This window comes from Tauraco erythrolophus, chromosome 14 (assembly GCF_009769465.1).
Source record: "Tauraco erythrolophus isolate bTauEry1 chromosome 14, bTauEry1.pri, whole genome shotgun sequence".
Classification (NCBI taxonomy): Eukaryota; Metazoa; Chordata; class Aves; order Musophagiformes; family Musophagidae; genus Tauraco; species Tauraco erythrolophus.
In genome coordinates, this window is record NC_141478.1 from 23,467,822 (window position 1) to 23,495,486 (window position 27,665).

Sequence of the window (27,665 nt, forward strand, 5' to 3'; positions counted from 1 at the left end):
GGGCTTCCCCGGGCACGGCCCGGGCTCCGCGGCTGCCCCTGCCCCCCGTGCGCCGGGGCGTCCTCGGCTCCTCCCCGCGCTGTCCTGGGCCCGCTCCCCGCGGGTGTCCTCACCCCCATCCCCGCGGGTGTCCTCACCCCCATCCCCATCGATAACTTCGCCCCCATCCCCGCGGGTGTCCTCACCCCCATCCCCACGGATAACTTCACCCCCATCCCCGCGGGTGCCCTTGCCCCTTCCCCACAGGTGACCTCGCCCCCATCCCCACGGCTGTCCTCACGCACATCCCCACGGGTGTCCTCACCCCAGCCCCCTGCGTGTGTGCCCCCCTGCCCCAGCTGTCCTTCCCCCCTCCCCACGTGTCCTCTCCCCATCCCCACAGCCATTCTCGCCTCCCTCCCCATGGTGTCCTCACCCCATCCCCACAGCTGTCCTCTCCACAGGTGTCCTTGCCCACATCCCCACAGGTGTCCTCACCCCCCATCCCCACAGATGTCCTTATCCCCCCACCCCACTGGTGTCCTGACCTCATCCCCACAACCGCCCCTGCTCTCATCCCCACAGTCAGTCTCATCCCCCTCCCCATGGCCGCCCTCCCAACCGCCCTTGCACCCTGCTCCCCATGGCTGCCCTAACCTCTCTCCTGGGGGCCACAGCCCCAAGGCTCATGGTGGAGCCACAGCTCTGCTGTTCTGCTCCACCAAGCAGGTGGAAACCCTCCAGGGTGCTTCCTCCGAGAAATCCCCCCAACCAGGCCGGGCATCATGAGGGGCCCAGGGGAAGTGGCCCTGGGCCAGCCCTCCCAGAGGTTGCACAAGCCCCCCCGGGGCAGCGCAGACTGGGACGGCCGGAGGGGAAGCGCCGCGGTGGTGAGCATCAGAACTCGTTACCGCTGCTCCGTGACTTCCATTTTACAAAGTTAGGGCAAGTAAGATCATACTCGTTAAACCAAAACTCGTCACCTTTCAAGAGACGGGAGGACCACGTGGAAAGGTCTGTGCAATGGCAAATGGAGAGGACAGAGGATGAACAGGGAGCGACTGGTTGTTGTTCCCCAAAGAACCTTATTGCGAAGCGACTGTGCAGGGAGTCCAACGGGGGTGAAGCAGGTCTGAGCTCAGGACTTGGGGGGTCCTCCTGACAGGCTCCCAGCCCCAGGGCAGACAAATTCCCACCAGGCTGGCTTCTCCCCAAGCCCATGGTCCTGCGCAGCAGCTTCCTGCAGTGCCAGGAGTGATGGGGACCAGGACTTCAGCATAAGAGGAACCCTGGACCATCTGCAGAAGAAGCTGCAAGAGAGACCTTTGCTCCCCTGTTGATATTTCTCTCCCCTCTGGGCTGCAGCAGTGGTTTTCGCAATAGCAATGATGGAGGTTGACCAAGGAAAAGCAAGACCACCAAGGATGTTTCTCTCAAGTGCCTTCAATGTCACGGTGGAAGGGCACAGGCAGGTGTCTGGGATGGCGGAGAGAAGCAGTTGTGGCTGAGAATGGTCATGGATCCCCCCCATGGGGTTCCCTAGGGAACCCAGGGCAGAGCAGAGCTGAGCCATGCCATAGGGTTGGAGGGACTAAGCAAGGCTGAGCGATATGCCTCTACCTGCTGCTTTTCTCTTAGAAGAGGTGGGGAAGAAGATGATGGGAAAAAAACAAACTCAACACAACTGGTGGATGGAGGAAGGATTTCTCCCTCCACGTCCTTGCTTCTGTGTAGGATGGGACAATCATGCTGCGCTCCTGCAAAGGCAGGAAAATGCACTACACCCTGTCAGTCCAGTATGGTCCAGGGCAATCCCTGCTCCTACAGGGACTGGTCCTTTCCTTTCCTGGATATAGGGAAGATGATGCTTAGCATAGACTCGTAGAACCTTTCTTTGTGCTCATCACCCCAGCTGTCTCTGAGATCGCACAGACCCACCTTTTTCCTAATTTCTAGAGGGTCCAGCCAAGCATTTGGAAATACACCCTTTGCAGGTTTAAAATAAACATGTTAATGGATTGTAAACGAAAGTTCCAGCTGAATGTGCCAGCAGCTCTGTCTTGTCTGGGATGCGGAGTTATTAGAAATGCAGTGCAGGTAGCTAATAAAAATGATCATTAGATTAACCCCAGCACTTTCCTGGAGCTAAAGATGACACTTCTGGTTGATGCAGCATCTCTTCAAACAGCTGGAGGTTGCTGCGTTCCCCATAGACTGCTTCTCTGGGCTTTGGAGAGAGCATCCTCCATCCAACACCTAGACAAAAGGTGCCCTGTCCTCTGTAAGAGCCCTGCCCTGGCACAGTCTGCATGAATATTGGGTGAAGAAGCAGGGGTGAGAGCTTATTGACGTGGTCACGTTGGAGAGTAGGAAGAAGCCTGTGATTTTAGAAAGGGAGGAACCTACGGGTGTGCGTGCAGGCTGGGAAAGGGAAGGACAGAATGTGTGAGAGGGGCGCGAAAACATCCGCCGCTCTCGCTGTGAGTCAGCGCTGGATTTGCAGGCAGAAGACGAGAGCTTTGCTAACAAGGATGGAAGCCTTGTGGCTGGCTGGCTTAGTCGTCAAAAACTAAATGCTGAGAGAGCACATGTCCAAACGGAGACGGGAGCAGAGGGCACTGTCACTCTCTGCGAACGAAATGACGGGAAAGCAGATGCTGTAAGAGGAAGCTCTGTCTCAGCAGGGCAACGAGCACAAGAACCATTCAGAGCCTGAAAGGGCAGGAAAAAATACATCCCCCGTGTGTCTAGGGGCAGGATGAAACACCACAGCAGACTTTGTCTCACCATAGTTGAGCTAAACCTGTGCTTACCATCCAAGTTTCCCTCCTCTACCAGGGTAAGGCACAGACCATGGTATGACTAGGGCGGGAAGGGTCCTCTGGAGGTCTCTGGTCCAGCCTCCCACTCCAAGGAGGACGTTGATCAATTGCTCAGCTCAGCTCAGCTCAGCACCTTGTCCCACCCAACAGTTGATTATCTCCCAGGACAGAGATTGCCCACCTCTCTGGGACCCTGTTGTACTGTTTGATCCCCCTCACGGGGCAATTTCTTTTCCTAACGCCTAATCAGAACTTTCCTCCTTGCCACTCGCATTTGTTGCCTCTCAGCCTATCACTCTGCACCTCTGGGAAGTGGCTGGCTCTGTCTGGTCTGCACTCTTCCATGAGGTAGTTAAAGAAAACAAGAAGGTCTTCATTTAGCCCTCCCCTGAAGACTTAAACCCAGTTTCTCTCCTTCTCTCCTACTATGTCATGTGCCTGAGCTCCCTTGATCATCTTGGTGGCCTTCACTGGACTCACTCCAGTCTATCAGTGTCTTTCCTGTATTTGGGAGTATGAAACTGGATGCGATTCCAGGCCCGACACAGACACCCACCTGTTCTGGACAACCTCAAGATGGTCTGGGCTCTCTTCTTCAGATCGACACCCCAAGAGACAAGGCTCATGGTGACGGGATGGTAAAATAGTGTGTAATTCATATGCTGGGACTTGAATTCAGGTTTCCTGAAGCTGTGGGACCTGAGAGTCTTCCTCTTTTCAGAGGAAGAGATGGGAGCAGCAGAATGCCACCTCCGGTCTGCCCAGCCTAGCATCCTGCCTCCCATATTGGGCAGCAGCTGGGGCACAGTGAAGAGTGTGAGATTGGGGCACACACACAGTGAATATTCTTTTGTAGCTTGGAGACTTCTTGAACCAAAGGTAGTATCTTTGTCCTGAGTAAACCAAGAGATTTTCTTTCCACAGATTTGTCCCATGGAGATTCTTAACCCGTATTGACATTGAGCAGCCACAGCAATGTGTGGAAGCAGCTTAATGCCAAGGTGAGGGAGGAAGCATCACTCTTTTACTGATTTTACCTCCTGCTAATTTCACTTGATGCCCCTGGTCTTGTTCTCCTTGTCCCTCACAGCTGTGTATACCTCAGTCATATGCACCTCAGTTGTTCCTTCCAGGCCGAAGAGTCCCAGTCTATGTAGCTATTCCTCACACAGCAGGCAGTCTGGACCTCTGGTCATCCTTGCTGCCCTTCTGTGAGTTTTGGGCTTGGTTTTTTTCAGGTCTACTGTATTCTGTTTGAGACGGATTATTCCTGAGCAGCGTTAGCCCATGCAGAGCCCACTGCTGCCTAGGGAAAATGAGTATTGTTGTTTCCCCTGTGGATCATGCTACGCTCATTTTATGCAATTCCTTCTGCTTTTTTACGCCCTGGTGAAGGTGAGAGCTTCAGTCAGTCCTCTAAGACCACCTTCTTTCCCCATATTTCCTAGGACCACATCCAAACGTCTTATGAGGTCCATCTCCTTTGCATTTGCCAAGACCAAGTATCCTCTCTGGTATCACAAATCCAGCTAGCTTTTACATGCCTGATGATCACCTGCCATGGTGGCCTGCAAAAAGCAAATAAACTCCAATAGCTACACCGGAGATGGTAGAAGGCTCCTTCAAAAACGCTGCTCAAATACAAGACTCTCCTGAGATCTGAGCTGAGAACAGCATTTCACTGGTGCTTGAGTGGAAGAACTACAAGTCTGATCAAGCCACTCTCAAGCAACTGGATAAATCCAGATCTGGAGTGCTTAACACCACACCATAACTACTGCAACCACAAAATCCAAATTGTTGACCCAGTATACACTGACTCTGACAGGTCAACAGGATACAAGAAACCTTATATGAGAGTAAAATTCACTTGGAGGTCCTGGCTTTGGATCTAGTGGTGTCTGCAAGCACCGCTCTACTACATTGCATGGCCGAATTGCCCACAGTCACTGCCTGTCCCTACAAACTTCTCCCCAAAACCGTGGTCCACAGTTGTCACTGCCCTCCCTATGCCCAGGTTTGGGCATCTGCTGGCCTTGGCAATTCTCTTGGTTGACACCAGTTTCTCCACATGCAGGTCTGGCTCAAGTTGTGACAACTCCTTCCATTTGGACCGAGGTTTGATATAAAATGACAGGAACAGCTTAGGTCAAGGCTGAGTTTTATCAACCTGATGCACACGCCGTGTGTGTGTCTGAGCACACGCCGTGCACGTGTACAGGTGGTGCACACACCGTGTGTTCCTGTGCACGCCCCCATACCTGTGTAGGTCATGCACACACTGTGTACGACCATGAGCACCCGTGTGCCAGTCCCTATCCAAAGTCACCTTCCAAAGCACAGTGTTTGCTGCGGAAGAGGAATCGGGGTGTCCTGGACCAAGTGATCCATGTGGCCATCACCTGCCCTGCTGCTTGCGGCCGCAATCGTTATCTCCTGCCTAGGGAGGATCAGCTCAAAGCCTGTTGTCTTTCCCAGTCTGGAGCTGTCGACCATCATCTTCCCACTTCTGCAGCGATCGCTGCTGTGCAGTCGTGGGCAGACAACCGATCCGCAGCAAATCTGCTCCATCCGTCAATCCTGTGCCGGAGAGATGCGGTGCCACCAGTGATGCGCCTGCGGCGAGGCAAGATGAAGGTGGAACAAGAATAAATCCAATTTTATTGCTCGTTATGTTCTCATTTGGTATTAAATCACTGCTGGTAATAGTTTGTGACACGTACCCACCTTTTATAGCCCTCTTCTGCGCTGTCCTTTTCACGGAGACAGAATGAACACCAGCACAGACGTTCTCCCGGGCAGCCCAGGGTAACAGCCCGGCTGCCGAGGCGCGGGATGCTCCCCAGGACGCCGCGAGGACGTGACTGCTGTGACGGCACCGAGCAGCATCGCCGGCCGGAGCGGGAGCCTTGTGCCCGCGAGAAATCGGGGAATGTTTCAGCCGATCCCCAGACACCTTCGAGGTGCGAGAAATCCCCCGAATCGAGGTGGGGAGTGCGGAGGTTGCCGTTTACAAAATAAAAACGCTCTTTCTCCCAAGATGAACTGGAGCTGGCGGCGATGGAAGGGGGAGGCTGGGCCGCGTCCACCGCGTCACGTCACGCCGCCGCCCCCGACTGACAGCGGCATGTGCGGGGCCGCTATAAACGGCGGCGGTGACTGACAGGGCGGGCAGCGGCGGCGGGCGCAGGGGCAGGGGCAGCCCGGCAGCCGCCGCCATGGGCTCGACCCGCCGGGCCCTCGCCGGCCTCTACGGGCGGGGAACGGGCGGCATGGAGGGGGCGGAGGAGGCGGAGAGCGCGGCGTGGGCCGCCCGGCCCAACCGGTGCAGCTACCTGCTGAGCATCCGGCCCCAGAGCAGGTGAGCGGGCGGCGGAGGGGCCGGTGCCAGTGGGGTCCCCCCGTCTGGCCGCCGCCGTGGGCGCGCGGTGCCGCCGGGACGGGACCGGGACAGGGGGTGACATGCCAACGGCAGGTGGGGGGCACGGGGACGGGCTGGCGGGAGGCGCAGCGGGAGGGGAGCGGGCTGGTGGCGTCCCAGGCTGTAAGGCAACACCCCAGCCCACGGACCGGGCTCAAGCAGCATGGCCGCCCGCGCCGTTTCCTCCTCGGAGATGTCCTCCGGGGTGGAAGATCCAAGCGATGGCTTGGAGTCCTCCGAACAGCCCGTTCCCTGCAGACCAGCCCCGCGCGTCCCGGAGCAGCGCTGTGTTTTCCCGCAGCTGTTGCCGGGCTGGGGGCTGCCAGTGCCGCACGTCACTCTGTAGCGGGGCAGGTGTGCTGGGCCGGCTGCCGTGCTGTGAAATCCTGGCGGACGCGAGCTCCTGCGTCCCTGGAGTTAGACTCTCGTGCTGGACACCTCGCCGACCCTCCTGCCTTCGTCGTAGCGAAGGCGCTTGTGCTGTCGGCACCAGGCTCGGAGCGAGGGGCCCGCTGTGCGTGCGCCTTATCTTGTTGCCAAAAAGGCATTTCTACAATGTAGATACGGGCTGAGCAGCGACGAGAGCGGCATTCCTGGGTCAGGAATGGCCGTAGGCAGGGGGTCTGCGGTGGGAATAAGGCTTTGTTCATATGGGAGAAAGTATGATGAGCACGTCGTTGGCTGAGACCGGGTGAGGTTAGCAAATACGAGGCGACGTGCCGGTGAAGGCAAAGGTGTCGATGATTGTGTTAGTTGTTCAAAATAAAGCCTATAAATTACTTTGAGTTCACTGGGAATGCTCTTCAGGCTGCAAGCTCTTGAAGCAGAGAATGTGCCTCTCCCTGCTGATGATTTATAAATAATGTGTTTCCAGCGTGTCAAGGGTTGATGCCTCAAAGAATCTGACGTTTGTAAAAATAAATACAGGACCAAAAGAGAGAAAAACACGCTGCCTGGAAGTCAGATGTTAAAGCTGGGGTAATGCCAAAGTTAAGTTGCCTGAATTCAGTTCCTTTGTACTCCCATCACAGCGTGCGATCTGTTTGCAGCCGGTCTGCGTACTACGGCGTCTTGAGTACCAACAAGTGCCCTTACAGCGTCCACAACCAATCCATGACCTCAGACCATACTGTGCAAAGGGAATCTGTAATCGAGTCCGATGATTCCACTCTGTGGGTTACAAGTAGAGAGAGTCTTTGATAAATAGAACGTTGAGGTGTTTTGGTTGCCTGTAACTTGGCTTTTATTCCCCTCCTGAGTATGTTCGAATTGCAGCTTTAACCAGTTTAGTCGTAGAGGAGGGTTTGTCAGTCCTGGAAGCGATACCTCCGGTGTTCTCAGCTGGCTTCCCCAAATCACAGAAGTTTTGCTCAAGGATGGCGCAGAGTGATGTAGTGAGCCTGCTGTCCTCTGGCTGGGTCGACACTGTGGCTCAGGCACGGTAAATCCAGGCTGTGTCTGGAAAAGTCTGAATCCTGAACACCCTGAACTTGTCAGGGTAGTGCTGCGGGTGGGTGCACCTCCGTTTCCATCCGTGGGGGTCTCATGCTTTCCCAGGCAAACGGGACACTGTACTGCCACGCTTAAATCGGCAACGCGTTTGGTTTCCACAAATTGTCCGACCCCTTTTTCAACCCACTTGTGTACTTGGTCATCAAAGCCTATGGCAAGGCAGGTTCATTTTGCCTGTGAACTTCGGTGGCTGCCCCTTTGCTTGTAAGAAGCAGTGAATAAATACCCACTACATAGCCAAACTGACCTTTCTCTGTGTTCATGACACCTTCCAATTCCTCTCACGAATAAAGGAGGAGTAATATAAAAGTCTCATTCCCCGCACAGCCCTGAGTGTGTCTACAAGTGCTGAAGACTTGAGCCAGGATGTGCAGAAACTGTATTGTTGTCTGTGATGCAGGGCAAGGGCTTGAATGAAGTGGGGCTTTTTGTCCCGTAATTAAATCATGTATTGTAACAATTCTGGAGAGCAAGTGCGCGGAATGGCGTAGCAAGAAGACTTTCAGAAGGCAATTAGGAGTTTAATTAAATGCAGGAACATCTGGAGAGCTTGTTTGGGAGAACTTGAAAAGCAAGATGAGCAACATGCATAACGGCAGATAATATTCAGCAGCTCTCTCCAACGCAGAACATATTTAAATTTGGTGAGTCTGGAGCTAACAAAAGTACGGGGCGAGTGATACACAGATACAGAACCGTGGTGGGAGGCTGTGGTGGTTAGAAGGGGAAAACTGAGTATTTTGATCCAAAGAAAGTGTGGTTTTCTTCAAGCTTCTCTTTTTCTGTCTTTATATGTGTTTGTCAGATGCGTTTAACCAAAATATTTGCCTGCTCTCTTCAGCCCTTCTTAGAGCTGTAGAAAGTGTAATGACATAATAGAGGCACTTACAGACACAAAAATGTCTTCATGAAGAGAAACTGAGGTTACGAATCTGTGCTTCTGAGGTGGCTCATGAACATGTTTCACCTATGCACTTGCATTCATGACCCATGTAGAGAATAGTCTGGATCGTTTTACTTGATCTCCCTAATCCTATAAGGAGGAAAAGGATGTTGTATAAATTGAAGGATATCAATTTAGAAGCCAGCACACTTTTTTTTCTGTTTTTTAACTTGTAGAAGTTGTCAGATGTGGTGCTGCAGGGGCCAAAAAGAATAGAGGTGTTGAAAATAGACATAGAGCCATTTTCCCTTTATTAAAAGCCATCATTCCCTTTATTAAACACAGCATTCAAGATATTTTCTTTTTGTCCCGTTGGGAACTGGTCTTTAAGAGCCTTGTCACTGAGCCATCTGCTCACAGGGGAGAGATTACTGGGTTTCCTTCATCAGCGTTTTAACATACCTGATAATGGACAATGTGAGGAGCAGCTTATGGTCATAGTGACTTGCCTTCTGCCCTGGCAGCTGGCAGGACTCTTTTATTTTGAGGTAGGTGGGTTTTTTTTAAAAAAAATCTTATGTCTCAAAGCACTTGACTATAATTACTTCACAAAGTGAGAGGAGAAGCTGTCAGTCCTCTCCAGGGTCTGCCTTAGCTGCATTCTCGGGCCATAACCTCAAGACGTCTCTTTAGGTGTCCTTTTTGTAAGAATTAGCTGAGCCTGAAGAGTGTCTTGTGCAGAGAGATGCAATTTTATGTAAAATCTTACAGCAGAGGCTTCATGTGAGTCCTAGGCAAGCTCCTCTGCTGGAAGCGATCTGCACCTCTTGTCTAATGCAGATGTCTGCTCCGCGGTCTCATTACATCATTGCCTCCTTGCTTAAATAGCTTTCTCCTGTCATAGCTTCATCATATGCAGATATTTTTAGAGTGACATTGCCTCTGATCTTTTCTTGGATGACTGTCTCTGGTTGTGGTGGCAGTTGAGTTCAGGAGAGTGTCTTGCCACCTGGCTTTTCTGGCTAGAAACCATTCCCAATCTTGTACCTCTCGCTTTGCACATCTATCAAATGAAGGTGAAAGATCTGTTACTATAATAGAGCGAGCTGAAAATTCGGGAGTGCTCGGTTCCTGGAAAGCATGTTTAGCTTGCTTAGTTCAGAGGAGTTCCCTCTTCAGCAGTTCAGCACCTGTAACTTCTTGTTGGACCTTCCTTTTGGGAGCAAGTGGTGTAAATCGCTGATAAGAAACCAGCTGTGGCATCTGAGGGTGTTCAGTGCCTCTGTCTTGTCTGATGGAAACGTCCCAAACTCTGAAAGGAGGGACATCCAGTACACACCTGAAAGGCAAAAGTAAAGGCATCGGTGGGTTCATCTCCACGGTGTTTAGGGTAGAGGCATCTTTTTCTTATTGGTGTAATTATCTGCACAGTGGTGCTCTGTTCGAGTGGGGCTCCTTGCCAGTTGCACACAGTGAAGAATAATCCCAAGCTGCATTTTTCAGCCCCCTTTCTAAAGCCTCCTGTCCACATCTCCTAGAAAGTCAAGTGGAGCTGACTATGCAGGCTGATGAGCTGATAACCTAGGCTGGAACACCAACATGTGGAGCTGGACAGACAGTGCCCTTCGGGACCACGGTTAAAATACAGAATATCACGTGTGTGAACTTTGTTCTTCTCTGGAAACCTCATAAATGGAGCATTCCCCAGGCCTGGGATCCCATCTGATTGCGTGGAGGGGAGAGCGTGTTCTCCTCTGAACCAGGTACCTCCTGTGGTGCAGCAGAGGCAGCTTCCGGGAGATGGAATTAAAACCTGCTCTGTTTCAGCAGGAGAAGGAAGGTCTGGGGCGAATGAGTCTGTTCTCTCGCACCGACTCAGCCTCACACTTTACAGCATCACTGGTGCAAGGAGAGGAAGGCAGATGAGCTGTTATGAACAACTGTGTTTTCACCTTGCTTATTTTCTAACCCATCTTCTACGCACAGCGAGTCAACAGGAAGGTGTCAACTTACATGGGCATCTCATTGTCTGGTATTTGCTTTGCTTTCTTCTGTCCTTTCTCATTCACTGATGCCTTTCAACTAGCTACCAGTTTAATTTGGACCATAAAGGCTGCAATAATTCAGAGTGAAAATACACGGATCTGAGCCATCGTCGGAGTGTTACAGAGGCTGATACAGGAACATGTAACTTAATTTATTGTTTTCCACCTTCTCTGTTAATGGAATCTAGCTCTAAATTGTTGCATGCAAGTCCATGTTCATCTCGGCTCAAAGTAAATTACCTGCAGAAAAAATGTCATATTTCTCCCGCTCCGACATCGATTCATTCCGTGACCTTGACGAGCAAACACTCAATGCATCCCTTTTCCAGTCTGTACAGTAACAACGTGCCTTGTACAGCTCCATCGCACTCACAGCCGCTTTATCACGGGACTGCTGATAGTCACTGCCATGGTATATGGAACACAGGCACACTCGCTCTGTGTGCGCGTGAAGGGCTTGATAAGAAGCGGGACACATGGCAGGAAAGAAGCCCGAAGCATATCCATACGTACATGAAAGCGTCATTGTTGGCTTTTAAATGGTGAAAACGGACATCTTCTCGGCTCTCAGAAGCCAACCAGAGTGGCTTGTGTTTGTCTCAAGTAATGTTAACCTTGGAGGCAGAGAAGTTCATATGAAATCCTATACTTGGAAGTCCGCATGTGCAAAACATGCCCAATAATGTCACGGGTCAGAGTGCCAGCAAGAGGGAACGTTCGCAGGGAATGGCCAGGGCCACCCCTCTGTCCTGTTCCCGGGATGGAAGGACTGCCCTGTTCTTGGTGGGCTCTTCTGAGGAGCTTTTGTGCAACCCAGTTTCTGTCAAAGCATAACTCCAAGGTCTCGGCTTTCCTGCCGTTGACACGTTTCGCCATTGACTTGCTGCACTGGACAGCTTGTGTGGCTCAGTTGTCGTGCTGTGAAAGTGCACTGAAATGCATCGATGACTGTTGCAGCTCAAGCAGACCAAGTCCATGTGCTTGTACATGTGAGGATGGAGCCACTGTGAAGCCTATTTCCGGGTCTCCTGATCTCTTGTTGACTTCCGTATGAGAACATGAACTGGAAGGAGAAAGATTTCTTTGTCTTGGGAAGAAGAAATGCAGAAAGAGGAGAATTTCATGCAGTCATTTCATGAGAGGGCTTAGAAAAGGTGCTGAATTTAAAATCTACATTTTTCAAGCAGCTGATTTTTCAGTGCCAGTGGGGCAATGTACCAGCTTAGGCCATCAACTTGAGCAATATTTTTAGTGATTAAAAGAAGTGAGTGTTGTCGACAGCTCTGCCTGCTACCCTTGCAGCAAGACTGGGATTTGCCAAATGCATGAAAAATAGGGAAGGCTGCCTTTGCTTCCCAAGAAAATTATAAGCAGTTGAAGGGCTAAACCTTTTAAGTAGATGATAAGCGTCTGAAGGAGTTTGAAAGCATCTGATGAAACAGAATTGAAAGAAGAATTGCAGCGGGTAGAAGGTACATTTAGAGGGGTATAATTCTCACAGCCTGGTGCGCCGGGGGTTAATAACCAAACCTGTGTTTTCAGGGCTAGCTTTTAACCAGCCGTGCTTCACTTCATGGATGTGAGACACCCAAAGAGACTTTCCTCCCACCGAAGCAAGACGTGCTCAGAGCAGTCCTCCCGGAGCTCATCTTCTCCAGTAGAGAGAAACCAGTACCTTTAGACCTTGGTCCACCTGCTTTAGATGTGTTCCTCAGGATAGGATAAGCCTTTGCCTTCACCCAGTAACTATAATGGCCCCAGGCTTGCTCAGAGGAGACACATCCGCTGCCGATGCTGCATTCCCGTAGCAGGATCCTGCACTGTGTGCACTAACAAGTCTCCAGAGAGCGGAGCACACCGACAGCCCAGTCCCAAAGCGTATCAGACTGGGCACGCTGGGGCATCTGTCGTGCCGTTCTTAGTTGCCCCACGCTTCTAAGTGGGCAGATTGGGTTCAGAGCCAGACGCAGCCCGGCTGTTGCAGCACTGTCTGGGCGCGCTCCGGACGTGATTAAGATGAAGGGAAGCGCCGGCTGCCTTCAGGCAGGGCTGTGCTGGCTGAAGCATTCGGAATGTCATCTTGCTCTCTCTGGGCTTACATCTCTAGTCTGTAAAGCAAATTTTGCTCGGTTCCTTAGCATATTGAGGTTAAACTTGAGTTAATACATGGATCTTTGTGGTGATGGCCTTTTTCTTTTGATGATATCAAAGCTCCTCAAGAGACCCTCAGTCCAGCACGCAGCGCTGTGTTTCGGGATGTGCAGTGAATAAAGCCCAGGTTGTGTGCTCAACCACTGGAGATTAAAAAAGGGCTGATGATGCTCACTGTTTGATCACATTCATGAGCGCAAGGGGTTCATGGCACAGGCACCCTTCGTCCTGGCTCTTGCTATTTGAGTGACTTTCTTTATGTCCAAGCCAAGACAGCCTCCCCTTTGTTGTATGCAAGAAAGCATGATTAAAACTATACTTCTGCCTATGCTAGCATTCTCCAGCAAGCATTTTAGGATCTTGCCTGCTGGCTCATCCTTAGTATTCCTGAAGGCCAAAAGGACATTTTTACCTTGAGGTTGAGGTGTTGTGTTTTTGGGTTCCTCTGCTGTTGAAAAGCTGAGAAGTGAGACATAATTCATACTTATGCCCTTGAGTTGTGTCTCCAGCTGGATGGGGCTGCCTGGGGGCAGCCCAGAGCACACGGACACAGTGCATTAGTGCTGCTGCTGCCCCTGGGATCACCTGGGACAGCTGTGCTTGGGAGGATTGTGAGGAGGAGGAGGAAGCTTGATCCCCCTGGGAGGGCAGGGCAGGGTGAGAGCAGCTGGAGTTGGCATTCGAGCTCTCTAAGCTATTAAGGTGGCTGGGAGTGGTGAGGACAAGGTGAGGTGCTGGTCATTGAGGCAGGTAATGCCAAGGCATGCCTTGGCATACTGGGAAGGACGTGGGGCTCAAAGGGATGCCCCAGGTGGTGGGGCTCAGCTGGAAAGACAATGTTCCTCTGTCTGACTTCTCCCATGGGCCAGCACAGCACATGCAAGATGGATCGAGTGGCTGATCCTCAGTGTGTTGTGGTTAGAGTGTGATTGTTCTTTCCCGACGGATAACTCCCGATCTGCTCATCCTCTGGCTGTGTGAACAGCAGTTGGCACTGAGGAGGGACAAGGATCGTGCGGCTGGGGGTGGAAAGGGTGAAGCTGCTGCCAAAAGGGCAAGTGCCACCCGTGTTTGTTGGGTTAAAGCTACTCCTGAACAGCTGTCTAAAACATCTTCTGTCTTTGCTTTCCTGATCCGAAGGAGAGGAGTCAGTGAGCTCTTCAAAGTGCTTGTTTTTTTCCAATGAAACTGTGCAATTGTTTTCGTAAAGTGTCAGGCCTTCACACTGATCTACTTTTTTACTTACTCGCATGAAGATCCTGCCTCCACAGGTGGAAGTGCTACATGGCTGGCAGGAGCAGTCTTCAGAGAACCTCTGTGGTCATTTTTTGGGCAAGACTTGAAGTCCTGCTGACTACTGTGTGATTAGGACTTGCACAGAGCCTGGTTCTTTGTGTAGGAGACCTGAAGAGGTGCACCTTAGTTTCTCATGCTGTCTTCTGTAGCATCATCATAAAGCACTGAAGTTTGCTTGTTCAGCAGTAGTCTTCGGTGCACAAGGCTGAGACGGTTGACCTGGCTGCATGCACCGATGTGGGAGTCTGACTTCTTACATCCCAAAGGGGATGTCTGCGCTGCAGTCACTTCTGAAGCTATAGGGTGAGGTTGTTGCCTAGGCATAACTAACGTGTAGCTCAGTGTGATTAAATCACTGAGCTTACGTGCTCTTGACTAGCTGGTACCTAGCTAGTTTTAGGCTTTTGATTGCCGTGTGGGTGAGCTCAAGGTCTGAGGAACCGCTCCTGACTGCTGTGGGTCAATGCCGAGAGGTTGTTTCCTACAGCCTGCAAGGGACTGCTGCCACAAAACGGCAATGTGGCCTTTTGGCTGGGACATGAGTCCTTGAAGACACTCCTTTGGGAGAGCTGGTGGCCGCTGGTAAGTAGCTCATCTGAGTGCCCCTTGTGTAGGACCGGGGTGTTTAATTCCACTCCCTGAATTGGTTAATATTATAATGCATTCCTGCAAAGAAAGCAAAAACTGTAGATTCTTGTAAAGCCTACTTCTATTGTTTTATTTTAATTTTTTGCCAGACTTTAGTGATTTGGTTGGCAAGCTGGAAAGCAATGTATAGTGGCCAGAGAGCTTTCAGCTTCTCCAAAGAGCTGTCCTCGGAAGCACAGAGGGTGACCAGCTCAGGCCACCTGCTTGCCAGCAGAGAAGTGGGCTTGCAGGGGTCTGTGCTCCTGCCTGCCGGTTAGCGGAACGTCTCCCCGGGGTGGAGCTGCCTGCTTTAAGCACAACGCTGCGGATGGTGCATGGAAGGCGCAGGTGCTGCTTCTTGGAAACCTACTTGTATAAACGTCCTGACACTTGTTCTCCGCGGTTAACGACCATTTCATTTTTACAGCCTTTGATTTCAACTGACAATGTGGCTTGCTCGTCCTGGCAGTCAGCCTGAGTAAGGCAGCTGTACCTTCTTTTAATAGGAACTCTGACCTGCGCAAAACGACTCATCATTAATACGTCTCTGTAACGGTTTGTTTATTTCAGCTCCTCTCCATGCTTCTCTGTCTAATGGTTTTTATGCTGTTTTTTGCTTAGCTTATCAAGCAGCAGATTCTCTCCCTCCAGTTTAGGAAGGTAAAACTACGTTGCATTAAACTGCTCTGACCAAGCACTTTGCTGAATCTGACTGCACGTGATTAATCTGTACTGCTTTGGTACTAATTAATTAGTAGAGAGCCCTGCAGTGATCTAACAGCCTCGTTCTGCATGATTGGATCCCTAATACTTGCTTGACCTGCAGACAGCGAAGTGAACGTTCACTGTAATTCCTGTTAAGGTGCAAGAAATATTCGTCTTTCTTAGCCAAAGGATGGGTGTTCAGCTACTTCTTGATATTAAAGCGAGACTTCCATACAGAGACATGAAAAAATTACATGTGCCTGCCCTGAGACTTTCAAAGAAGAAATTTTCTCCTCCCCCTGCCATCCTGTGCTTTGTCGTGAAGTTCTTCATTCGTTCGGACTCTGCCCTGAAATGCACTTGTAGAGCTGTGCTTTGCCTCTGGAAAAAAGAACACATTTGGAAATCATTTGGTGTGACTGGTTTGCTGCGGAAGCAGGTAGAGGAATGACGGTGGAGGGAAAGGCTTCTCCAGAACATCCCTATAGCTGTGGGATTGCTAACCAAAAAGTCAGGAAGATAAAATCATGATGAAGTGGAAAACACTTCTCAAATCTCCTTTTCCTGCAGGCTGCTTTTGTATGGAAATCCCTCTTTAACGTAAAAAGGCTACTGAATTGCCAGTGTCCTCTTCCGGGGGCTTTTCTGCAACAAAGATGCAGCTTCAGGAAGGCCTGGAGGAAGCTGCCACCTTGTATTAGATTTCTCCAACGCTCTGAATTACTGGTTTAGAAAGCAATTTGAGTTGGACGAGTCTGCTTGCAGCTGGAGCGAGACAGCTGAGAGCCCCACAGCGCTGCAGCCTCTGGACCCTCCCCCTGTGACTAATACAATGGTTTCTTTGAAAGATTCAATAGACCTTCCAGGGCTTCCTGCCAAGTGTACGTTGGGCAAGTCTCCTCTGATTCACCCGCTGTGCCTGTGGAGCCCCCGGCTTCTGGTGACGCTGCTTTCCTAAAGCATTCAGTAGCCTTTGCTGTTACTTCACCTTTCCCTGGGATTTGCACTGAACGGGCTTATTCCTGGTGTTGCCTGCTGGTAGCAGTGGCATGGTACTGGGATTAAGCTTGGTCCTGAGTGTCATTATGTGTGTGCGCATCACTTTTTTTTTAAGATGCTGATCTGGTTGCTCTCCTGCTGGGGTAAGAAATGTTCATTGATGCTTGGGAAGTTCCTTATGTGGATCTAAAAGACATTTACTGGTCTAGGGCTGAGGATCTATATTGAAAGGACCATCAAACACCCACCAGTAACTGCCTTGGGATGGGATTGTCTGCCTTGCTCTTTGGAAATAGAAGTTTTTTCTCCTGGGGTTGGAGTATGGAAAGGTTTCTCTCGTTTGAAAGAGCTGTTGGCTCCCACAGCCCTTTCCTGGCACTGTAGTTGTGTGAAGAGTTGCTTGCCAGGACTGGTATCCTGGGAACCATTGATTTCTACAAAAAAAGTCTGACCTGTGGCATGTTTTTTACCCCATTCCACACGTGTGTTTGGATATAGACAGTGCTTATAACCCTCGGTCAGTAGATGTGTCAAGTTTGCAACAGCCCTGGCTTCCCCTGTTCCGGACCCTTACCCAGCACAAAGTGCCTGGGAGCCAGACGAGGCTCCCACTGCGTCCCAGTTGTTTTTTACTCAGGGATTCATCTCCCTGCATCTCTTACAAACCCATTCTAGCAGGAAGCCAGAGTGAAAATCGTAGCACTGCAGCCTCCAGGTAAGTTTTCTGGGTGGATGAAATGGGCAGTTGCTGTGGCTGGAGCTATCCTGGCACCCTCAGCCGTGTGCGCAGTTCAGTCCCTGCTGCAGAGCCTGTCAGTGCACCTGACCTTGCTGGGTTCATGCTAAATGTGGGTTTGTTTGGGTTTTTTTGTGTTTTCTTTTTTTTCCTGAACAAGTCTGCTTCCTCAGCAGGTAGAGCATGAGTAGCAGCAGCACCAGCATCCTGCCTGCAAGCCGGGGGCTGCTTGTGAGGCCGGGGTCCTCCTCATGGAGCCCTCACCACGTGTTATGAGCCCTTCTGCTCGTGGTGGAGCTGTGTCAGGAATGGTTTGGGGGTTTGTTCCACCTCTTGCATGTCTTTAGAAGCTGATCACTTGTTTAAAGAATGTCTTTCCCTGCTGAAAACGATATAAGTAGAGCTGCCAGCTACTGGTTCTCTTGCAATATTTGCTGTTTCTCCTAAGATCCTTACACTTGAGACCTTGGGGTCCTCTCTCCTAGTGTAAATGTGTAGTGTTTCAATTGCAGAGGGGAAAAATGAAAGAAGCAGCTTTTCCCTCCCCAGAGCCCCAGAGCACTATCTGAATGAAGACCCAACTTGGAATTATTTTCCTTTATTTAAGAAAGCCCAGGTCTCCTGGGGCCTCTTGGTGACGCTCCAGCAGGGTCGGCAGTGCTGTATGGATACGCTGATGTAGTGCTACCATTGAATAGTGCTTAAATGCCTGGAGAATGTAAGGTCCACTTTTGAGCTTCATAGATTGCACTATTCGGATAGTTCTGGCTGTTTGGGTGTCCCAGCCTGAAGGTCGAGGTCAGTGCCTAAACACACGGAGTAAGTAGCGTGAGTGCCTACCTACAGCAGTGAGAGAGGTAAAACAGGGAATGGGTGTCAGCTTCACACACAGTTCCTGAGCTCAGAAAGCTGCAAGCCAGGCTCAGGGTCTCCTCCAGTTTTTCTTAATTCACAGCTTTCAGTAGAGGGCTGCTGTGTTCAGAAGGCATGTTCAGTTCACACTTGGCCTGAAATCACAATGTGAAGTCTTCACAAATAAAGTCAAATCCCAGTGGACAGAACAACACTTGAAACACTGACGGTGCAACACCGGGAATGTGAAGCTGACTTTGCTAGGGTCTTGCTTTGAGCCTGCTGGCTCATCAAAGAAATGTTCTGGTGTGATCAAGAACTAAAATGGTTCTCAACATTCATTACCTCGATAGCCATAAGGGCTAAGACAAAGGGAACATCTCCCAGATGACACTTCAAAGTGACAGAGTCATCTTAGGAGTGGAAAAAGAGTCAAATACCCTGACACCGTACTGGACTTGTGAACAACCTAGTGTAGGGATGATGGGAGGGAAGGAGGGCATTTACAACCAGAACGCAGGCTCTGAGGCGAGACAGGAAGGGGACCCTTTGATTTTTCTAGTACTTTGATCTCTAAGAAATGCTTCTTGAATCTTCCAGGAGCACCTTCTGCGCAATCATTTCTCAGCTGACGGAGGAAACCCAGCCACTATTTGAAACCACTATCAAATCCCGTTCTGTGTCCGAGGACTCTGATGCTAAATTCACGTGCATAGTGACAGGTAACAGTGTCGTCAGTGAATAAACTGGTCCTGCCTCACTTGCTGGCCGTGGGCTAGTTGAACCCTAGAGCAAGCCGTAACAAGGCAACGCATTAACAAGTCTGCTGTTGTGAGACTGCCGAGTAAAGGTGCAGCCATTGCATGATGATTTCAGCTTTAATTTAAGGGGTGGGGGGGAAACTCTTGAGACTGAAAGAGGCAAAGACATAACCTAACATCTCAAACAAGGCAAATTAAAGACCAGAAAACAGAATATGCTGGTTACTGTTTGGCCCAGCTACATTTTATTGTCCTAATCTCTGCTAATCCTGGGCTCCATAACTCAGGAATCTGCAGTTTGAAGACTAAGGCTGTCATACCGGACCCAACTCTGGCTTGCTTTGCTGCCTGTATAAATGGTTAGAGTGCAGCTGCATTTTCCTCAGTGATAAACTTCTGTGTGCATCAACATCTGCAATAAAACCTGATTTCTGCCCAATGAGCTCAAATCTAACCTAGGGCAGGAAGGGGTTAGGCCAATAAGAGGAGAAGGGGCAGCTGGAAAAGAGGGCATTGTGGTGTCGTGGCATGGCAGTGCACTGGTGCAAAGGCAAGAGGCTCCTTTGCTGACGAGCTTTTGTCCTTTAAATTAGAGACTCTAAACCCCCTTTTTTTCCATAGCATGCACTTGTTTACAACTCTGTGATCCTTCCTGATGCTGCACATGTTGTTTATTCCGACAGGTTGCTCAGTGAGAGACATTAAACAACTACGTAAGTTTTGGAAGGAGGAGGGTATCTCCAGTGAGCCTCTGAGTCAGAGTCACAAGGACCAAGACTTTCCTAAGATTTAGGAAATCTAGTTTGCCGTTAGAAACATGCTATAAATAAGCTGTGCACCAGGACACACAGATTGAGCCCTTCTGAGAGCTGCCAGCTTTGAATTTTTTGGCTTTTCTCACATGGATTCAGTTGTTTTACAGGTCTGGCTTTCTGAACTTGCAGGAGTACAACTGATATGTTGATTTGATTGATGCTTAACTTCAGCAGACCACTTCCTGCTTCGAAGGCAAAAGTGGGCTGCTAGAGAGATACCTCCAAGCCCTGCCCCTCAGTGATTCATTAGAAGAGCTTTCCCAATTAAAGTTTTCTGAAAGCAAAAGCTTGGTATATTGTGCAGTAGCTTGGAACTCACCATTCTGCAAGCCGTGAGTGTCAGAAGTCAAAAAATCAGTGATGTTTAGATCTGATAGGAAATCCTGAGTAAAAGCAGATAAAATTCTCTCTTCCACCTCCTCTTGCTGGAAAGTGTAGGAGTGCTGCAGACCCAAAGCATGACTGCTTACTGCAAGGACATGGGGTGGCACTGCTCTCCTTTTCAGGATTTCTTGTCCCTTTTAAAGCGTCTAGTCCTGGTTTCTCTCACTGGCTTAAGTCTTCACCAACTGCAACTTGAAGCTGACAGTTCCCTCTACCAAACTTCATGGCCTACAAAGTCCAAATGATAACATCAGCTTCAAGTGGGCTTTGTCAAGATGAGAGGTGTGTTTGTGCAGCTGAGCTCTAGTTCACCATTAGACTGGATAGATGACAGGCTGGGAGGTACCCGGCACGTGTGATGCCAACATGCTCAGTTTCATCTCCAGAGGAGAGAGGAGAGATTATTTAGTCAGCTCCACCAAGAGAGCCTGGTAAATGCCATGTCCATGTCCTTTCCAGCACCTCTCCTGGAAAAGCTAGAGAAACTCTTCACTGTATATTGTGCAGCAGACATGCTGCTAGGGAATAACCTCCTCTGCTTGTACCAAAATCAAAGTATCAATGTCTAAAGACAGATACGTTCTCTGTTGGGTTTGTAGCCCTTCCTGCAGTCCACCCTTACTCTTGGTAGGCAGGACGCTGCCTTCCAGTTTTGGATGACCTGCTGGTGCTGTGTAGCACAACCTGGTGTATTATCAAGTTGAAAACTTGACCTGATACTGGTCTTATTTTCTCCTCAAGTGAAGGAAAGTGTCAAATGAGCATTTTCAGTGTGTAACCTATCGCAGTATTTTTGTACCTGGTAAACTAGACTGGGGGATGTCTTTATGTACTTGAATTAATGACCTACAAAATTAGTAATTTTCGTGGAAACGTCCTTAAAAGCTGCCTGGACCACCTATGCCATATAGTCATCTCTTCCTTGTGGTCCTGTGGATCTCTTTAGGAGAGAGGAGCATGAGGTGGAAAGCAAACTGACTGCAAAGTCTGATCGGTAGTTCAGATATCTCCCCCTGCCATGCTGTTTACATTCAACTGGGAGATATTATGGGGGGAAAGGAAGTGGTGGTTGCATCCCTGGCCAGTGACCAAAGCAGAACCTGCTCAGTCCCACTGCTGTGGCTGGAGTCCAGGGACACTTTGGTTCGTAGACTTGCAGGAGGTAAAGGGAGGACTGTCAGCTGCTCCTGTTTTGACTCTCAAGCCCCAAATATGGATACGTGACCTACAATAACATCTTAATTTTTTTTTTTGCTGCTTCTTGACCCATAACGAGAGTTACAGGGTTAGTCTCGTATCTGTGAATACCAGCGGCTTACTGGGCATGTCCTAGGAAGGCATTGAGATTTAAGTGTTTGAAGAGCCAGTCTCCAAAATGTGCTGGGTGGTGCAGGAAAGAAAAACACAAGTCAGGCAGAGGCAGACTTCCTGATGCTCTCGAGTGGTTGCACAAACCCTCCTTTCCTCCAGTTGCTTAGTTCTGCCTGCTGTCAGTCCCCAGTATGTCTGATTTGATTGTTTTGGGTCAAATCCTGCATCGGTTATGACATGTTTTCTTTTTTAGATAAAATTAGTTTATCCTTTGTTCTGAGATGTGAAAAAGGGAACAAGGAAATTTCCATTTACTCTGCAGTTTCTTACGGAGCAGAGCGCACTGTGCTTGTCTGCACCAAGTGTTTTCCTTGGTGGGTCCTTCTGGACTTCAGGATCTCAGGGGTCATCACAGATCCTTCCCAGAAAGTGGCCTTTACTGGAGGTGCTGCTACAATGGTTTTACAACTTTTCAGTGATTTGTGAATAGTGTTGGCTGGGAAGGAGAGACGTCGGCCGTTGAAATGTGGGGGTTTGGATGAAGAGGCTGGGTCTGTGACTGCTTGTTAGGGAATGTGGCCATCTGGGAGGGGTGATGACTGGATCTAGCCAAGACCATTGTATGTCACTACCAGGTATTGCCTGCTGTTGTACAGCTGCCTCTTCAGCACTATTTCGGGCCTCCTTAGGCAGGTTCAACCCCTCTGGCCTGGCTACCCAAATCATCACCTCAGTACCTCGGTCCCATCACTCCCTTCATGGGTCAGTGCTTGTGCTGAAGAAGTGTCCAGCCTGGTACCTCTCCCATGCTACACATGTGCTTGATCAACGTAGGCATCTGCGCTGTGTTGAGTAGTGTGTCCCCAGAGGGCATGGGAACAAAGCAACGTGCCCAGAAACAGTCTGGTTTTATTGTGGGGCTACGGAGGGGAAAAAAGCTATGGTCATGGCCTGGGGAAGAGAGTTTGGGTAAAGTGAGTCAACAGTCGCGCGCTTAGTGGATGAGGATTTTAATAAGCATAAAGGAGTTCAACTTGTTGCATCCATGATGGCCCTGTTAGGGAGATGTCTGAAGGATGAGAGAGAAATGCTGGGATGAAGGATGTCTGAAGAAATGCAGGGGCTGGCAGAGGGGTGGAGGGGTGGACTTGGGGACGGGGTGGTGAGTACAAGAGCAGAGTGTAGGCTGGTGGGAGACGAGAATGCCTGGGTCTAGGGCAGCCAGGGCAAAAGATGGATGGAGAAGGAGCACCACTCACAGGCTGTTGGCATGGGGAACTGCTGCTCTTAGTGACTATCTGTTCCTCCTGTCAGCATTGTGGAAAACCTCCTTGTGTCCAGGTGATGGGGAGGTTTAAATCCACAAAGTCAGAAAGGGTGAGCTCTTACCATGACTTTTCCTCTCAAAACTGCCTGAAGCCCCCCACTCCACACAGCTTGTGTAGAGCAGAAACAGAAAACTGTGGAGATCATGTGTAATTGTTCTAAACTCTTTCCACATTCCCAAGTTTCAGAAAAATAACTCACCATTACCACAAAAAAATCTAAAAAAAAGAGAAAGTTGCTTTAAAAAGAGTTTCTCTGGGTGATTCTGGATAGCTATTGCAAGAACTGGTTTGGATAAGGTCACCAAAGCTTTGAAGACTTCTCGGGCTTCAACAGCTTTGGGAAAAAAAAAAAATCCTTGCTCAGAAAAGTCTCCTGCGTCCTTGAGTGGCTGGCCATCATGCTAGAGCTGTGCTGCTGGAAGACACGCTTCCCAAAAAATTCCTGCTAGGTTCGAAGATGTGCAGCGGACATCCCGGGAACGCCCGGCACCACTCTGTCTGCAACTGCGGGGCACTCGCTGGTGGCCGCAGAGGACCAGCTGCCGGCAAATCCCTCTTGGCACCAGCTGCACGGGGGGTCTGCGGGAGTGACAGGTTTCGGAAGGGCGAGTGCCTGATTTATGAATGGCTGCGCTGCCTTGGAACGCGCGTATGCTAAGGGTGGACATCCAGTGCCCTGCAGCCCATGGAGCCTTTGGCTCAGCCACCCTGTCCCACCTTGAAACTGGCCCGTCATGGTGGCTGGGCAAGCTGTGGATGTTGTGGCTGCAGAGGATGTGCCGGGAGTGATGCCTGGCCCCCCACCCCCCCTCGGACCAGGGGAATTTATTCGCTCAGCAGCCTGAAAATGGATGCCTGCAGTGTCAGCAGCAGCTCCCCTCCCCAGCGGACTGCCTTGTCCCTGCGCAGCCATCTCTCCATCCCCTGCCTGGCTCCGGTTACAGCCCCTGGGGAGGGATGGCTGGTGTTCCAACAGGCAGCTGGGGCCACAGTTACTGCGTGGGAGGTGGGAAACTTTTCAGCATCCCTCTGCCTGCAGAATTCCAGCCAGCGCTTTCCTGTAGCTCCCTTTTGCTGCAGACTGGAGTGTGCAGCCGGGGCTAGTCCCTCCTTGCCTGCGCTGGGCTGGTGCAGCGGTAGCCCCTGGTAGGGAGCAGGTAGCCTCAAGGACATAAGTGCTATAGGTCAAAGGGAGTTTAGGCTTAACAGGAGGAAAAGCCTTTCGTCGAGGCACTCTGCAGCTATAGAAAATGCAGCTCTTTCCAACAGATGTCAGCTGGGAACAGGAATCACTGCAGGGGCCACGGGGGGACATCACAGGACTTCTCGGAAACGCTACACTTGCAGTTCCCAGAATGACGTGCTGGGATTGCTGTTCACAGGGTATTAGGGAAATCTACCTGCCAACTCCCTGTGTTATGAACCGTGGGGGCCTCCTGAAGGTCTCACATGCAGAACAGCCCTTGGGAAGGGTAGGATTGCTCTGGGCAAAGTGTGAGCTGTGTGTGAAAATTGTTTTGTTCCTCGTCCCTGGAGCGGAAAGAAACCGCCACAGGCTCATTCAGCCCAAGGTGCTGCTACCAAGTACAGCCAGTAGAATGTTTATGGAAAATATAAGCAGCAGAATTGATCCCTGGTGATCCCATCACTGGGGTACTCTTGTGGCCTCCTCCAATGGGTGCTTTAGGGCTCATTTGCTTCAGCCACAAGTATCTGAGGGCTTTGCACTTCTTCTAAAAACTGATTCGGAGGGCCAGAGCAGCAGCAAAGAGCAGGTCATGGTAAAACAGAGACCAAAGGGAGGATGGAGAGCCTTGCAGGAAGGGCTTCAGGAGAAAGTCATGACTTGGCTTCCTGCAGAAGAGGAGGAACGAGGCACTAAGCAGCAGAAAGCCAAAGCTGCCAATGTCAGCAGTGGGAGGGAAATGAGGCATCAAAGGATGCAAGAGATGTACAGGCAGTGACAACGGAGAGGGTAGATGCCAGGGGCAGTGCAGGGTAAGGGACCTCAGTGAGGGAAGGCAGATAATAGAGTAAAATCTGGTCTGCGGAGCTGTCTGGGCTTTGGGGATGGCCGTTGTTCATGGAGTAGAGCAGGAAAGGAAAACTATTTTGAGACTATTTCCCCAGCCCCATCTGGTTCCAGTGGACTAAGTCCTTTGAGGACACTGGAGAGCCCCAACAAGAAAGGGACAGGGAATGTATCAGAAGAGCAGATTGGAGTGAGGGGAACCAAATGGTACATGAGAAGGAGATTTGGCATATGCTGCTTTGCTGGTCAAAGACATGCTGAATTGGCCAAAACCAGGGTGAATTCCTGCTGATGAGTCTTTGCTCCTGGTTTTTCACTCCCACTGTGGGACCTTCATGGGAGCAGGTGTAACCCAGTGTCAGGCATGGCTGCAGGCTGCCAGCATCTCTGGCTGGTGCAAGTAGGAGTCTCCTCACCCTGGAGATGAAAAGGGTCCTGGTCAGCCCTGAAACCTGTGGGTTGGCAGCTGGGAAGAATCCAGGACAGGTAGGTAGTGCTCCGTCCCTGCCCTCTCTCCACTTCAGAGCTATCGAGTCTGGACACTTTGGATATTCCTGGAGAGCCTTCTCCAGTCCTGCGCTAGGGCTGCCCATGAGAGCTGACCCCCTGCTGCATTCAGGGGTGCCAGGGCTGGTGGGGAGACCCTTGGGGACTGGTGGAGGTGAGCAGTGTGCCGGGCTCCTTCACTTTGGCAGCATGGAAAGCCAGAAAGGGCATTTGCAGGAGATAAGCTTCAGATACCTGCCCCGGGGCTTCAAAAAAGTTTTGAGTGCACCAGTTTAAGCGGAGGCATGATGTGATCATTGAAACTTTTATCCCATGCCCTTAGGGTCAGCTTGGCTGTGCTGGGAGCTCCATGTGAAGTATGAGAACCAATGCTGGCCACTGGCTCAAGCAGTTTTCAGGGGAAGACTGCTCTTGTTCTAAACTGGAGCTGCTGCCGGAGGGAGATGAGGGCTATGGCTAGCACTGGTCCATGTAGGGCACTCAGTGCTGATCCACCACTGCTGTTGGTGGCGGGGAATGTAGCTGCGTGCCCAGCCTGCTAGCCAGCCAGTCACACACATCCTGATGTCATTCTACTGAAAAGGCAGGTGACATCTGTTGTCAAGTGACATTTGTAGGACACCAAGCTGGCTGTGATGCAATCAAGGTTGTTTCTGTTCGATGGAAACTTTTGGATCAGCTTACAGGCTGTGACACTTAGCGAAATGCTGTGAGCTCCATGGAGGGGCGAATGCCTGTTTTCTAACCTTAGCCTTGGTCTCATCAAAACATGCCTCTTCGTATAAAACTGACAGTATGCTCACCTTCTCCTCCTGGCAAGTGTTACAGGAGATGACCGTGTGATCCACTCCTCTCTGTTCAGGAATGAAGTGCTGGGATTTTTTTCTCAAAAATAGCCCTAGGAGTGATAAAAGACTTGGACAAGCCCAGCAGGTTTCCACTCACAATACTTTTTCTGCTGTGTGATCTAAAGAACGCGGTGAGCCCAGAATAACATGTATCCTATTCTGCCGGAGCCTTTCGTTTTGCTGTTGATACCTTGTCCTGGCGGGAGCAGGCTTGCTGTGCTACTGGTGGCAATGTTTCGCACCCTGACGTGTGACCATCCGTCTCCTCCCCAGGATACCCGCAGCCGGAGGTGACGTGGTATAAGGATGATAAAGAGATGGACCGCTACTGTGGCTTACCCAAGTATGAGATATTCCGTCATGGAAATCGCCACACCCTGCAGCTGTACAAGTGAGTAAAGAAGCTGGAGAGTGGCTGGATTTGGTGATGGGAGCTCTGAGCGTGTTTTCAGTATTTGGAGGAGCTGGATGTCAGCAGCGATCCCCCCCCCCAGCACCCGCGCTGGCCCCTTCTGCTCCCCATTGTGATGTTCCCAGCTGTCCCTTCCCCTTCAGCTCTTCGCTCTGATGTCTCCCTGATCACATCAGTACGAGATCCATTACTGCATCCAGAGATAGCTGCTGTGCTGGAAGGAAGAGGAAGGTCAGGAGAAATTCCTCTCTCTGGAGCCTTCCAGTGCTGATAGCAGCGTGCTATGGCTGCACCAGACAGGAGCTGAGCATTAGGGCTGGACAAAAGTGAGCGAAGGGAAAGCACTGGCTGCCTCCAGGATGATGGTCCAGGAGATCAGGCAGGACAAGGACAGAAACAGTTCATACAAGTGTCCTAAGCAAGGGCAAAGAGGGGAAGGGGCTGCAGCCCTGTTGCTGGAGGGCCTTTCCTAGCTCTCACCATGAGGTCAGGGAAAGCAAGGGCTGCCTTGGCACTCAACTGGTGCAGCCAAGGGCCTCCTTTATCCAGCCCTGACTACCAGCTTCTTTTAACTCGAAACAAGGACTGTGTTCCTGGAGAGCCAGGCACACTGTGTCCCCAGCAAGCGGAGACCTGTTGCACCTCGAGTCCTGGGTTTGAGATGTCAGACAGGTGCTGCACTGTCTGAAAGTGCAGAATGTTGGTATTGCAGATAGTCCTGTTACCCTCGTGCTTCTAGCCTGGGCTTTTCTACCACCCCAGGGTGCTCCAGGTTTCCATCAGAGGCTGGCTCACCTCTCACAGGAGCAGGGATCTCCATGGGCCAGGCGTCTCCTGGGGTGACAGCAGAGATGGCATGCACATGCTTGTGCTGGTGCCTGTGAATTGAGGTGGAAAGACTTCGGTAAGGCAGTAGGGTGGAGGAAGAACAGAAATGTCATGTAGACTGTGAAGAGCTGAGAGGAGAAGATCCTACAGAGGAACATGGCCAAGAATGGTCAGGAAGCCTGGTGCTAGCTGTTCCTCCTCCATCATAGTCCTCTCTTATCAGAGTTACAGCCCAGGGAGGAGCTGGGCACTGATTTAAAGTCCAACTTGCTTATCTGCTAGTGCTGAGAACACTCAGAGCCTGAGGAGGGAGGCCAGCCCCAGGCATCCAGACCTACTGTGGGCACCTCAAGGGCCGTGTCTTCGTCTTCTGGCCCCTCTGGAGCAAGAAGCAGGAGACTGTGCATGCCT

General features: G+C 50.7%; 1 protein-coding gene across 2 annotated transcripts in view; it reads left to right on the forward strand.

The window, feature by feature from the left end:
• The first annotated feature begins 5,959 nt into the window (after positions 1 to 5,959).
• ALPK3 (alpha kinase 3) overlaps positions 5,960 to 27,665 on the forward strand; it is a 33,145-nt gene continuing 11,439 nt past the window's right edge. Inside the window, exons 1-4 of one of the 2 annotated variants that reach the window (XM_086620439.1) lie at positions 5,960 to 6,162; positions 15,358 to 15,396; positions 18,629 to 18,750; positions 26,288 to 26,405. In XM_086620439.1, the coding sequence (XP_086476565.1) occupies positions 6,020 to 6,162; positions 15,358 to 15,396; positions 18,629 to 18,750; positions 26,288 to 26,405 (422 nt within the window). In that variant the 5' untranslated portion in view covers positions 5,960 to 6,019. The remainder of the gene's footprint in view (positions 6,163 to 15,357; positions 15,397 to 18,628; positions 18,751 to 26,287; positions 26,406 to 27,665) is intronic. The other variant, XM_086620438.1, reaches the window with a different exon arrangement.